The sequence below is a fragment of the Nelumbo lutea genome, chromosome 2 (genome assembly GCF_056320005.1).
Source record: "Nelumbo lutea isolate HS-2025 chromosome 2, American lotus-T2T, whole genome shotgun sequence".
Lineage (NCBI taxonomy): Eukaryota > Viridiplantae > Streptophyta > Magnoliopsida > Proteales > Nelumbonaceae > Nelumbo > Nelumbo lutea.
This window is the reverse complement of record NC_142685.1, coordinates 8,286,090-8,297,526: the sequence shown is the minus strand read 5'-3', so window position 1 is coordinate 8,297,526 and position 11,437 is coordinate 8,286,090. Positions and strand designations below refer to the sequence as shown.

The 11,437-nt window shown below is 36.6% G+C and overlaps 1 protein-coding gene across 3 annotated transcripts; it reads left to right on the top strand.

Annotated features, from left to right (window-relative positions):
* Positions 1–4,942: 4,942 nt before the first annotated feature.
* On the top strand, positions 4,943–11,031 carry LOC148868408 (putative serine/threonine-protein kinase PBL28). Of its 3 annotated transcripts, none has more exons than XM_088967731.1 (10): positions 4,943–5,309; positions 6,916–7,100; positions 7,532–7,673; positions 8,311–8,669; positions 8,868–9,103; positions 9,233–9,359; positions 9,455–9,526; positions 9,618–9,795; positions 10,322–10,454; positions 10,671–11,031. In XM_088967731.1, exons 2-10 carry the CDS (start codon positions 7,016–7,018, stop codon positions 10,911–10,913), a joined length of 1,575 nt encoding a protein of 524 aa, XP_088823857.1. In that variant the 5' UTR covers positions 4,943–5,309; positions 6,916–7,015; the 3' UTR covers positions 10,914–11,031. The 3 variants fall into 3 exon arrangements, with proteins under 3 accessions (XP_088823857.1, XP_088823858.1, XP_088823859.1); XM_088967732.1 differs by having other exon boundaries at positions 5,077–6,286; XM_088967733.1 differs by having other exon boundaries at positions 5,084–5,391.
* The last annotated feature ends 406 nt before the right edge of the window (positions 11,032–11,437 follow it).

Genomic DNA, 11,437 nt, shown 5'->3' with positions numbered 1-11,437 from the left:
GATTATCTTTTTGATGCTTTCCCCAATGGTTTTTACTATTTAGCTTATGTGACGCCTAATGGTAAAGTAGTAATTGAATAGTTCAAGCTTAAGTTCGATTAAGCTTAATTAGTTTTTCGAGCTTGTGCTCGACCAATAAAAAGCTTGGCTAACATACATACATATATTCGATCTTTCAAGCCGGCGGCTTTTCTAGCTTATCAATAAAGATGTCATATAAAACATTTATTAAAGGGTATATTACAGTGGGGTAGTGATATATAGGTATCCAGAACTTTCAATTGCAACACTTGAGTACCCTGAACTTTCAAAAATAGACACTTAGGTCCATCCATTAGTATTCCGTCAGTTAAACATTACATAATGCCAAAAATACCCTTTGTGTATTGCTGAGATCATTTTTAGATAACCAAACATCTCCCCACGATGACATTTTCACATGTAAATTCAAATTTTCCGATGATGGCATTCTCTAGTGATGATTTTACTCCACAAAATGATCTAAAAAATACACGAAAATGGTATTTTTGATATTATATAATGTTTAACTGATGAAATACTAATGGATGAACCTAAGTGTTTGTTTTTGAGAGCTCAAGATACTGAGTGTTGCAATTTAAACTTTGGGATACCTATTTGTCACTATCCCAAGGTACAGGGTACATATCTATAATTTACCCTTAAATAAATGGAAATATTATTAAACACCCATTGAATCACCTATCGGTGTGTTACTCATGGCCAATCGTAACCATGTAGCATATCAATACTGGTTATATGGAAATATGCTGCACCTAGGGGCGGAGCCAGGAAATTGTTATAAGGGGGGCCAAAACATAAATGAAATATGGATGGGCCCGGGGGAGGGGGGGAATCATTGAGAAAGAGGGTAGGGGGAAAATTCACATGGAAAGTTGTATTACATTGGGGATTTTCTAAACCATAGGGGAGGCCATGGGTGGAGGAAGCATGATTTCTCAAGGCAAATAATAGTCATTATTTTGGCTATGTCGAACTACAAATGATAACTAAAATATTTCATGTCCAAACAATCCTTACAATCCCCAAGACCAGATCAAAAGGTGTTTATAAAATAAAGTGCAATGTGTAAAGTGTTAGGTGCCAACCAGCTGGTTGGTAAGGTCTCTTATTAGTGATAGTGGAGACTTGAGATCAAATCCCGCTGCACCTGGGTTAGGAATTTGACTTCCATCAGTAAAACACCCATTTGAACAGCCTTTATAGTCTTGCATTAGAATTCATATACTTTATTTATAGGAGATATTCTCAATCCAAAGTTGCAAGAGAATATTAAACACATGCTTGCACTGATTGAAGCCGGACTCCTAAGTTGACAAGGCCACCCACAACCGCAAAGCGATCTTGAGTTGTGTTATGGTTAAGCCTTCAAGGAGATAAGTACCACGAGATATTATTCGGTTAGAAGTTACAACGGCGGAGCTTCTAGTTCTAGCCATTCGTTTGGGTACTTGGGAAGCTCTTGCCCGAGGCCTAGATAGAGTTATAAGTTGTTATTATTGTAGAATCTGATTCCAGTGAAGCGATTAATGAAATCCAATATGTGCCTTTTAAGTTCAACACCCTCAGCCCTATATGGCTCGCTCAGTGTAGAAGGCAGGCAAACAGGGTAGCCCATTCTCCACCTAGCCTTTTTTTTTTAAAGACTCTGCACTCATCACCACTCAGCGATTGCATCTTTTTCCACTGTAGTGTCTTGTGAGAAGCATTTGTTGGGAGTATAATGGGCTTTAATCATTTTGGTATTGAAAATTAATATTCAAATTCGATCAATTAATTATTTGAGGTAATTAATAAATATATAAAATAAATATTTTATTTATATAATTTTAATTATTTTATATATAAACTATATAAAACTTTTAAATATTTTATATAGTATATATAAGAATTAAATAATCGATTGAATTCGGATATTTATCAAATCAAATCATGTTATATCTGAATTCGACCGATTAAATATTCGAATTATCCGAATTTGATTAAATTATATCGAATCTTGAATTTTTTTGAATACCATTCATACCCCTAGGATGGATGATGTGTACATCCTGAGATGAGAATCACCTTGACTCATTTGTCTTTATCCACTCTCAGAGTCTAACTTAGCCATATATAGCACCAAATTTACCAATACAGCAAAATTTGAACAAAATTGTCAAACTCTTTATCCACTCTCACTTACAAGCCAAAGCCATTTAGTTCTAATAAAATAAGTATATGATGAAAATATTAATTATAAAAATTATAATTTGGTTTATAGTAAAAAACAAAGTAGAATAGATGCAAATGAAATACAAATATTTTATTTAGGCTCATTTTGGGAAGAGTACAAATACACATATCCACAAGTTTTGTAAAAAATGTATGATTTGTACTGTATACATTTGTATTTACGCTCCTCCCCAAATGGAGCCTTTTATAGGAAATGTTATAAATGAGACAAACTTTCAACAAACATCACTATGTTAATAAATGCATATCCTAGATTTGCCATATAGGTTTTGGGTGGAGATATTGACACAACACAACCATGTTATAAAACAATTGTAAAAAAAAAGGGAGTCATGCCAAAAATATTACATTTTAGTATTTGTACTCTTCCCCACTTGCAATGCAATTTCATTTGCACTAGTATGGCATAGGAATTCAAATGAGATGAGTGCAAATTTGGGTTCACTTGAAGATTCCTTTTTCATCCATGTTCAACCAAGGTTTTTACACTACTTATTTGTATATTTTTGCACTAAACTTATTATGTACTTCTGCTTAATAGAAAATTGTTGCTGAAAGAGACTAATTTTGATAATAATAATAATAATAATAATCTATATTATTATAAAGCAGATATTGCCTTAGTTTTGGTGCAGGTCATAAAACCGAAATTTGATTTTATAATGTCAGTTATCTTTATTTGAATAACATGCATCCTCATCAAATCATTTTCTGATGTATGTTATGAGACTACATTTGCAGCTACACCTTCATTGTACAGCCCGGATCTCGTAAAAGGGAAAAAATCAAACAAAAAAAGTTAAGAGCATGACAGCCAGTAATGAATTGGGAATAACTCCCTTGCTTGTATAGTTGTATGTTAAATTCATGGCGAGATGTTCTTGATGTGTGGCCAGATGTCATGTTTTCGTGTGCATGCTATTAGTTAAAAAATTTAAAAATTATAACAACCAAAAAAAAAGATAAAGAACATTAGAATTACACGAAGACTCCCATGAAAATTTAGGCTATGTTTGGTATTGTTGGTGTTTTCTGAAACGTTGATATCTCGACTTTGATGAAAAAGCTTCAGTTTCTGTGCATCATAACCATTTAGGAAAGCTTTAAATTCTCGCTTCCCCAACGGTTGGTATTTGCTTGAAGGCATCTCAGCCACATATAGCCACTGCGAATTACTACTAGAAGGCAGTCCATCATCTTCTGTACGAGAGGTTCAACAACTAGAAAAAAAAAATCGCCGTCGTGCCATTAGACATCGATAAGCCCTTTGTTCTTGCTTTGTTTTTTAGGAAAAAAATACCAATAACTCTCCATTGTTTTGTAGGTTTAGCCCTAGATCTATTACCAACGCTCAACTAGATTCGTCTTCTCTACAACTAGAAAAAAAAATCGCTATTGATCTGTCTGACACCGATAGGCCCATCCAATCAGCATGCCCCTTATTCCATGATTTTTTTAGGGAAAACAAAGCCAATAACTTCCTTATTTTTGTAGGTTTCACCCTAAATCTGTTACTAGAGCAAAACTAGTCCCATTTAGCCGCTCCACGCTTTATCCTTGACAAGTCCCATTTGAGCTACTTCTAATTTTTATCAATTCTTCTTCACATAAGCTTAAACATCTTAAGTAAAAAACCCACTTTCAAAATTAATTTTCAATGTGCAAATAAATATATTTTATATAATAATTTTTTGATCAAACAAATATTTTACTAACAAAATATTTTTCCTGGATCCAAAAACATAAGAAAGTAACAAACAAGGAATGAGATGAGGTTAGGAGAAAAAATGGATAATTTGCATATAGTATACATCAATAAATATCGATTTCACACTTTGAGGACCTATACCACACATTTTGACCATGCATCATAAGTCTACCACTGGATCTGAAAATTGCCAATTACGTGCAAGTATGTGTAATTTGGACCATTGGATCGATTAATGGCTCATACACATCCAAGTGAAAGTGTCACACTGAAACACCCATATATTTGTTTCTTGAAACGCATCGCCAAACAGTCAACCCATGAGAAAATGTTTATTTATATTGAGTTGTAAAGTAGCTTTATGCATTGTTTCTTGAAACGCCCAAAATAAGCCCAACCAAGAACCAAGTATGTGTTTGGAACGTGAACATTTATTAACTAAATGTTTTGTACTTGATTTATTTGAAAATTTGAGAAAAGTAATAATAAATTCATTTATTAATACTTAAGCACCATTAGATACCATATCAATAAAATAGTGAGTAAAAGCCTACCCATTAGGGGAAGTGCTAAAATGAAGTTTCCCCAAGGCGTACACAAAAACTGAAACCTACATTTACAAATCCCTATGCATATGGATTCACATAATGGGGAAAATTGTGGTGGCGTTTATTTAATAAAAGCCCACGATTTCAAATACCCTCTAAATAACCAAATAAAAAACGTTTAAAGTTAGTATTTATCGTATAAACGTTTATCTATAAATGCCCATCGAAGAAACACCTACTTATTTTCTAGCACTTTGCCCCTTATTCTCTAATGGGATTGACAATGAAAATAAAATTATTAAATTATCCATTTGAGATTCTACAACGTCGCACAGAACATTACCGCCCTGTATTAAGAAGATCTCTCGATGATAATATCATTTCTAATACACGACGGGAGCGTTGTGGGGGGCAATTTTGTGGGGGCTGATTTGGAATCAAAACAAGCCGGGGAGGGGGCTATACGCGCACTCTCACGTACAGGGTGTCTGTTGTAATACCTTGAAATTATTATCTCAAAGGGTTAGAATGGTCAACTTGACAACTGATACAAGGCGCCGGGCAGGCGGTGGACGTTAATTCAAAACGTCTGCGACCTGGGAAGAACAAATAATCAATCCTTCCTACTTGCAAAATCTCTGCCATGAAGTAATTAAGGTGTCGTTCATCGTCACTCGTCAACGCATCGAGTTGCTTCTTCGGGAAGACTTTGCTTAATGCATTGCAAAGAGATCGCCTGCCTGGGAAAGGGAAACACGAAACAGAAAAAAAGCTCTCTGGTGAGCGAGTAGTAAAACTATCTGCGGTTTTTTGGATGATTTCTTGAGCTTAGTGGGTTGCAGAGGAAGGACAACTTTAATGGTGTTCTCTTTTCTCTTTCTTTTGTTTCGTTTCATTTGTGTTCGTTTGGGTTTCTTTTCTGTTTTCTGTACTACCTATTTTCTGGCATTTAAGAGCTCTTCTTGCCTGCCTGCCTTGCATCAGAACAGAGTTATAACATGTGCAGTCAATTTTTTTTCCCTTCTTTTTGTTTTTTCCTCCTCTTTTGTCCCGGTTCGTTCGACACCTTTAGCTGTCGTTGCTTTGCTCAATCAATGTCTGGCAATACAGTTGTGAACATGGTTCATGAATCAAGACATTTGTTTATATTTGGCCACTTTTCAATCTTTCTGGGGCCAAAAAGTAAAAACATGAAAGAGTTAAAAAGCTCGTTAAGAAACCAGTTTCCTTTTTTTTTTCTTTCCCTTTCTCGTTTTGGTGAAGATCTTTTGTGCAGCCTTTTATGTTGTAGATCTTCTCCAGTAACTTAATTTTGTTGTAAAGTTTGTGGGTTTTTGGAAGAACCAGGAAATTCTCCACGATTAGATCCGGTTTGTCTAGAAATCATGAAGTTCTTGGAGTTTACGAACCAGGGGTTGGGGGATGGGAGAAGTGGAACATTCTGGTTTCACTTCGCATTGAGGTTCTTATTCAATATATATTTAGGCATTTTCTTCGTTTTACTCATTGTCTCTCCGGACCTCTAAAGGGACTCAAAATTCTTTTTTGGGGTTTGGAAAGCAATCTCGTGATTGGCTTCGGAAAAAATCATATCATGGAGTTCTGAGCCTCTGACAAAAAGAGAGGTGTTTTTCATTTCCAGCTTTGCGCCGTGCAATTTGCATTTCGGAGAGAACCCAAAATTTTCATATTCAAATTAGTTCTGGAAATAAGAAATCCGTGAAAGCTCAGACAGTAGGAGGAAAAAAGTTGCACGGTAATATATATATATATATATATATATATGGATTTGTTAAGTTAAGTTGGCATTACTGTGGGTCTTTCGTAAGCTTTTTCTGTGGTTCCTTTCGTCTCTATGATTGAAACTTGACCTTTTGATAGAACCCGGGTATATTCTGGGACCTGAAATCTTAATTATGTTGACAATGAGGGTAAATGGAGTTTCACCAATGTATAGACCATTTGTTTTGAGCCGTTTCCAGGCTCTTTTTTATTTTTTCAGTTGATTTTTCTGGAATTTGCCTCCTTAGCTTTTGCAGAAATCTTCCAACTATTCCTCTCCAGGAGTAGATTACTGAGAAAACAATTGGGGTTTGAAGTTCAATCCTGAAAGGGAATGTGCTTGAGACCTACATTGTGGACCAGCCATTTAAATTTTGGACTTCTTACCAAGTTACCATAGCCAAAATCCTTCCTGTGGATTTTGTAAACCTCATCCCAAGTTTCGAATTTTGTGAGAATAGCGGAAGCCCAGATATCCTTGGTTCTTAGGAGCTAGCTTCACTAATCACAACGAACTTACTCATAAAACTTACTTGATCAACCACGAATTGTATCATCCATCCTTTTTGGGGTTTGCTAAAATGTTTGTTGGTGTGGATTCAGGGCTTTTAAGGAGTTGGCTTGATGGCTTTCCATGGACCAGAAGATGTTAAAAGAGGTTAATCTGTTGCCAGATGCTTTACAAGTTTAATGCCCCATTACCATGTGTTGTTTGCGGTGGCCACACTTGCCACTGCTTATAATAATTCAGCTTGTAGGGCCGAGTATTTTAAACCAGAAAGCATACGGTATGATCTCTCTCTCTCTCAGACGTCTGGGTGTTTCTCTATTGAAGTATTATAGGACCTCTTTGGACTGCTTATTCCCTAGCTTTAAGTAGTAGCTGGGTTGTTGGCTGCTACAACCATGACTTAGTTGAGTCATTCTGCTGTTTTACAAAAGTATTTTATGATCAGTTGAACTAATGCATTTTTCTTTTATGGGGATTATATATCTGGTCTCCAAATATATGATGGAGTACAGATTTCATGTTCAATAGAACAATGCAAACTTTGGCATTTGCATAACTCATCATCTAAAATTTCTGGAGTTTAAACCAGAGGTTATCCGAACAAGCTTACAAGACCAAGTTCCATATTCGTGACATATTTCCCCATCATTTGATGTACTTGATTGTAGGACAAGGGAACTAATTCTTTTCCTTATCTCTGTGTTACAGTAGTGGAAGCTTTCCATAATTTCAAGAGCACTGTTGGTGATCCTCAACAGTTAAGTAGTTGGGTTGGTAGATACCCATGCTTAAGACAAGGAAGTGGTGTTAACAGTGCACATAGATTGAAAGAGCAAGCCGTTATTTCTTTGTAAGCTATTACTTCCATTCTAAATTACTCTGCCCTGTAAATTTACACTTCTGCATGTATCTCTCTTTGTCCTTTCTTCCTCTTCTTTGGTTGGCTTCCAAGCAATTCACTGAGGATATTTTTGGGGGTGACTATTGGGTTTTGGATATCTTGTAAGTTGGCAGATAAAGTCTTCTTTGCATACAATCAATAATCAATTTACTGTAAATACATAAGCAATGATTAAAATTCAGAATTGAAACATGTATTTACTATTATGCACATCCAGAGTTCAAATAGATATTTGCAGGATGGTTCTTCTTCACCTGTTATAGACACATCCTCATTTATCTTTCTTAAAAAGGATAGCAATTGGGTTATCTGTTTGTGAGTAAGATTTCGGTTGATACAATGGAAAACTATTGTATTTGTTGCAAAATTGAACTATTTTATCATGTATACTTTGGCTCGTCTGAACCAGGTTTAATTTTCTAGCTATTGGCCAGTTATTGAATCCTTTGAGTTTTTGAAAAATGTCTTTTAATGATGATAATCATTTTGCTTGAATGACAATAGTCAGTTCCTTTCTTTCTGTTCTCCCTTTTCACTTTACCTTCTTTTTTCATTCATGGAGATTCAGATATCTATTTCTCAACAGGTTGCGTGGAGCATGTCCTCCTTGTGCTCATAGTGGAATAATTAATTTATCACCTTGTTCTTGGATTTTCTATCCTCATCACACTTCAAATTCAGTACGAGTTGATCTCTATAGATCAAGAAAAATAAGGATAACAGCCACAGTTGATGGAGATATAAGTGTTCCAACATTTACACCTTTGCGTGCTAATCATGTTAAGAAACCAAGAAAGCAGAGATTAGCAGCCATAATTGGTGGTAGTGCTGGTGCATCTCTGCTTGTCGTTGTCTCTGTACTGCTTGTCTTCATTTGCTTGATGCGTACTAAGAGAATAGTGAGAAGAACGTCGGAGACAGGATCTTCTGTGCCATCTCCTCTTGGTAATTGAAGTTTGTACATATCCTTTACATAGGAAAATTTCTCACAATGGTCAATGTCTTATTCATCATACATCTTCATCATGAACCAGTCATAGCAATCCGCTAAGAAATAATTTTCTATATCAGAATGAAATGCAAAGTTAGGCTCCCTTTATGAACTTTCATTAACTCTGTTTCTTTTTCTTCTTTTCGTTTTAGTTGAGTTGGCAAGAGAGCATTGTTCTCCCCATATTGTTGCTTCCTCTCTATTTGAACAACAGAATATTAGGCAGTTATCCATCGTTGAGCTGAAGGAAGCCACATCCAACTTTAGTCAGAGTAATATTATTGGTGAAGGTGGCTTCGGTTTAGTGTATACAGGATTGCTTCAGGATGGGTCTATGATCGCTATCAAGAGACGTTTCCATGACCCAAGTCAGTATTTTGTTCAGGAGGTAAAATTGACATGGACAAACACATATGTTTGCTTTTCCCCTGTTCTTTTTCACTTTGAAATTTTGGGTTGTATTAGTGAAAGAGATAATTTTGTTGGATTGACTCATCTTCACTTATTGTAAACTCAGATAGAGAACATTGGTCATGTCTGCCACAAACATCTTGTCAAGCTTATTGGTTATTGCCAAGAAATCCATCAACAGTTGCTTGTTTATGAATACCTCCCTTATGGAAACATTGGGAATTATCTATATGGTTCTCTCTCTCTCTCTCTCTCTCTCTCTCTCTCTCTCTCTCTCTTATATTATCACACACAAATAGAAGCTTACTTACAAAATGATACTATGTAGATCGTGATGGTTTTCCAATTGGAAAGTTAGACATCCAAGGACGGTTGTCCATGGCGCTGGGTGCAGCCAAAGGTAATTGCTTGCTTTGAATAAAATCATGATCTGTATGCATATCCTATTTTCCCAGGGAGGTATTGACACCTTATCTTTTAAATTCAAACAGGACTAGAATATCTGCACAGTATGGTGCCCCCTTTCCTACACATGCACTTCAGAACAAGTAATGTTCTTGTAGATGAAAATTTTGTTGCCAAAGTTTCTGATTTTGGACTATCCAGATTACTGGATGAGAGTAGCCGTGCTGGATCATCTGCAGCCATTGATTGCTTTCTTGACCCGGAGTATGTTCATCTGTACCCTCTTTGTCTTTAACCTTCTAAAGCATGCAAAGTAAAACTCTCGGATGCACAGACTATGGTAAAATAGGAAAAATTTCTATGTATAAAAGACTGTGGAACTTAGTATATATTGTGTCAAACCTGTTCTTTGATTGGGGCCATTTTGTTAGTATTCACATTCCCAACATCACATTAGTTGTGCAACCGTAACTGATAGCATATTAGGTTTCTATTGTTACCTTCCCCACTTCTATACTGAGCAGTGAGCTCAAGTGCCATACCAGTAGAATTGCCCCAACCACCAGTCTAGTGGGGAGCCATATCCCAAACAACAGGCCAGTTGGGTTTTATTGACAAGTCGGGTCTTATTTTGTTCAGCTACTTTGAGAAGCCATAAAAACTTTCAGTATTTGACCTATAAAAAAAACTCAGTATTTGATTATTTCCGGTTTCATCTATGGCTTGTATAACTTAGGGTGGAAATTTATACTTTTGTTTATATCACTAACATATGATGGACTTCTTTCAGGTTGAGATTGTCACCTGATTTTTCTGAAAGAAGCGATGTGTACAGTTTTGGGGTCTTCTTACTGGAGTTAGTGAGTGGGCGTGAAGCTTTCTGTAGGAACCTGTCAGAATCTGAGCAGAATCTAGTATCTCTGGTACTTAATCCGCTTGAAGTTTTATTGTTGTTATACATAATAGAGTACTAGTTTAAAGCATCTGCATGCATTGGTATTCTTATAGGAAGAACATGACCATCCATCTGGAAATACTATCAAGTGAATAAGTGATCTTTTGGAGTCTACCATTGTTGCTTAGAGTGCTGACTGGCCTTTCATGCTTTGTGTCTTTTCTTTTTCCTCCACAATACTCAGGCTAAGGACATTTCTAATCTCAACTGGTTAGTTGACAAGACATTAAGGAATGGTGCAGAAGATGCCATTCAACGGATGATGAATCTGGCATTACAGTGTTTGGGTAACAGTGTAAGAAGGCCAACAATGAAGAGGGTGGTTAGGGAGCTAGAGGTGACCCAGGAGAGAGTAATGGGTCATCAGCATGCTGATATGGTTGAAGACATTGGTGTTGTAACTTTGGGGAGTGAACTTTTCAAGTGAACCCTCCTCCCTCACTCAACAATTGTGATCATTCTTTTATTGGATTTATTGATTTTAATTAAAAGTCTCAAAAGTAAATTAAGTTTTGAACAAATAAATGATGAGAAAATTAGTATTATATTCCAGGGAATTATCAAAGTTCAAAGCAGAGCGAAACCACCATGGACCACATGCAATATCATTCGCGACATTCGAAAACTTTGTCGAGGAGAGAAAATGGGAATATCAGATTTAAGCAGAGGCCAACCAGCTCGCGGACTTCCTTGCAAAGCAAGGGCAAAGTAATTGGAGAGACTAGTAATGACAACGGGGCGGGGCGGGGCGGGGCGGGGACGGGGGGCCTCTCCCCATCACCGTCCCCGCTAACGGGGAAAAGGTTATCCCCATCCCCATCCCCATCCCCATGACTGGGGGGGGGGGGGGGGGCTCCCCATCCCCGCCCCGGCTAACGGGGACAAGGTTATCCCCATCCCCATTTCCCGTGATTCTTTATAATGCTAACCATTTTGTTTTTGTTTTTTCAT

What these genes read in the sequence shown, in the direction of transcription:
- LOC148868408 (XM_088967731.1), top strand. Translation starts at nt 7,016, where the DNA reads ATGTGTTGTTTGCGGTGGCCACACTTGCCACTGCTTATAATAATTCAG. An exon ending in GAGCAAGCCGTTATTTCTTT is followed by an intron (nt 7,674 to 8,310) that starts GTAAGCTATTAC and finishes ATTTCTCAACAG; the next exon opens with GTTGCGTGGAGCATGTCCTC. An exon ending in AGCAGAATCTAGTATCTCTG is followed by an intron (nt 10,455 to 10,670) that starts GTACTTAATCCG and finishes CACAATACTCAG; the next exon opens with GCTAAGGACATTTCTAATCT.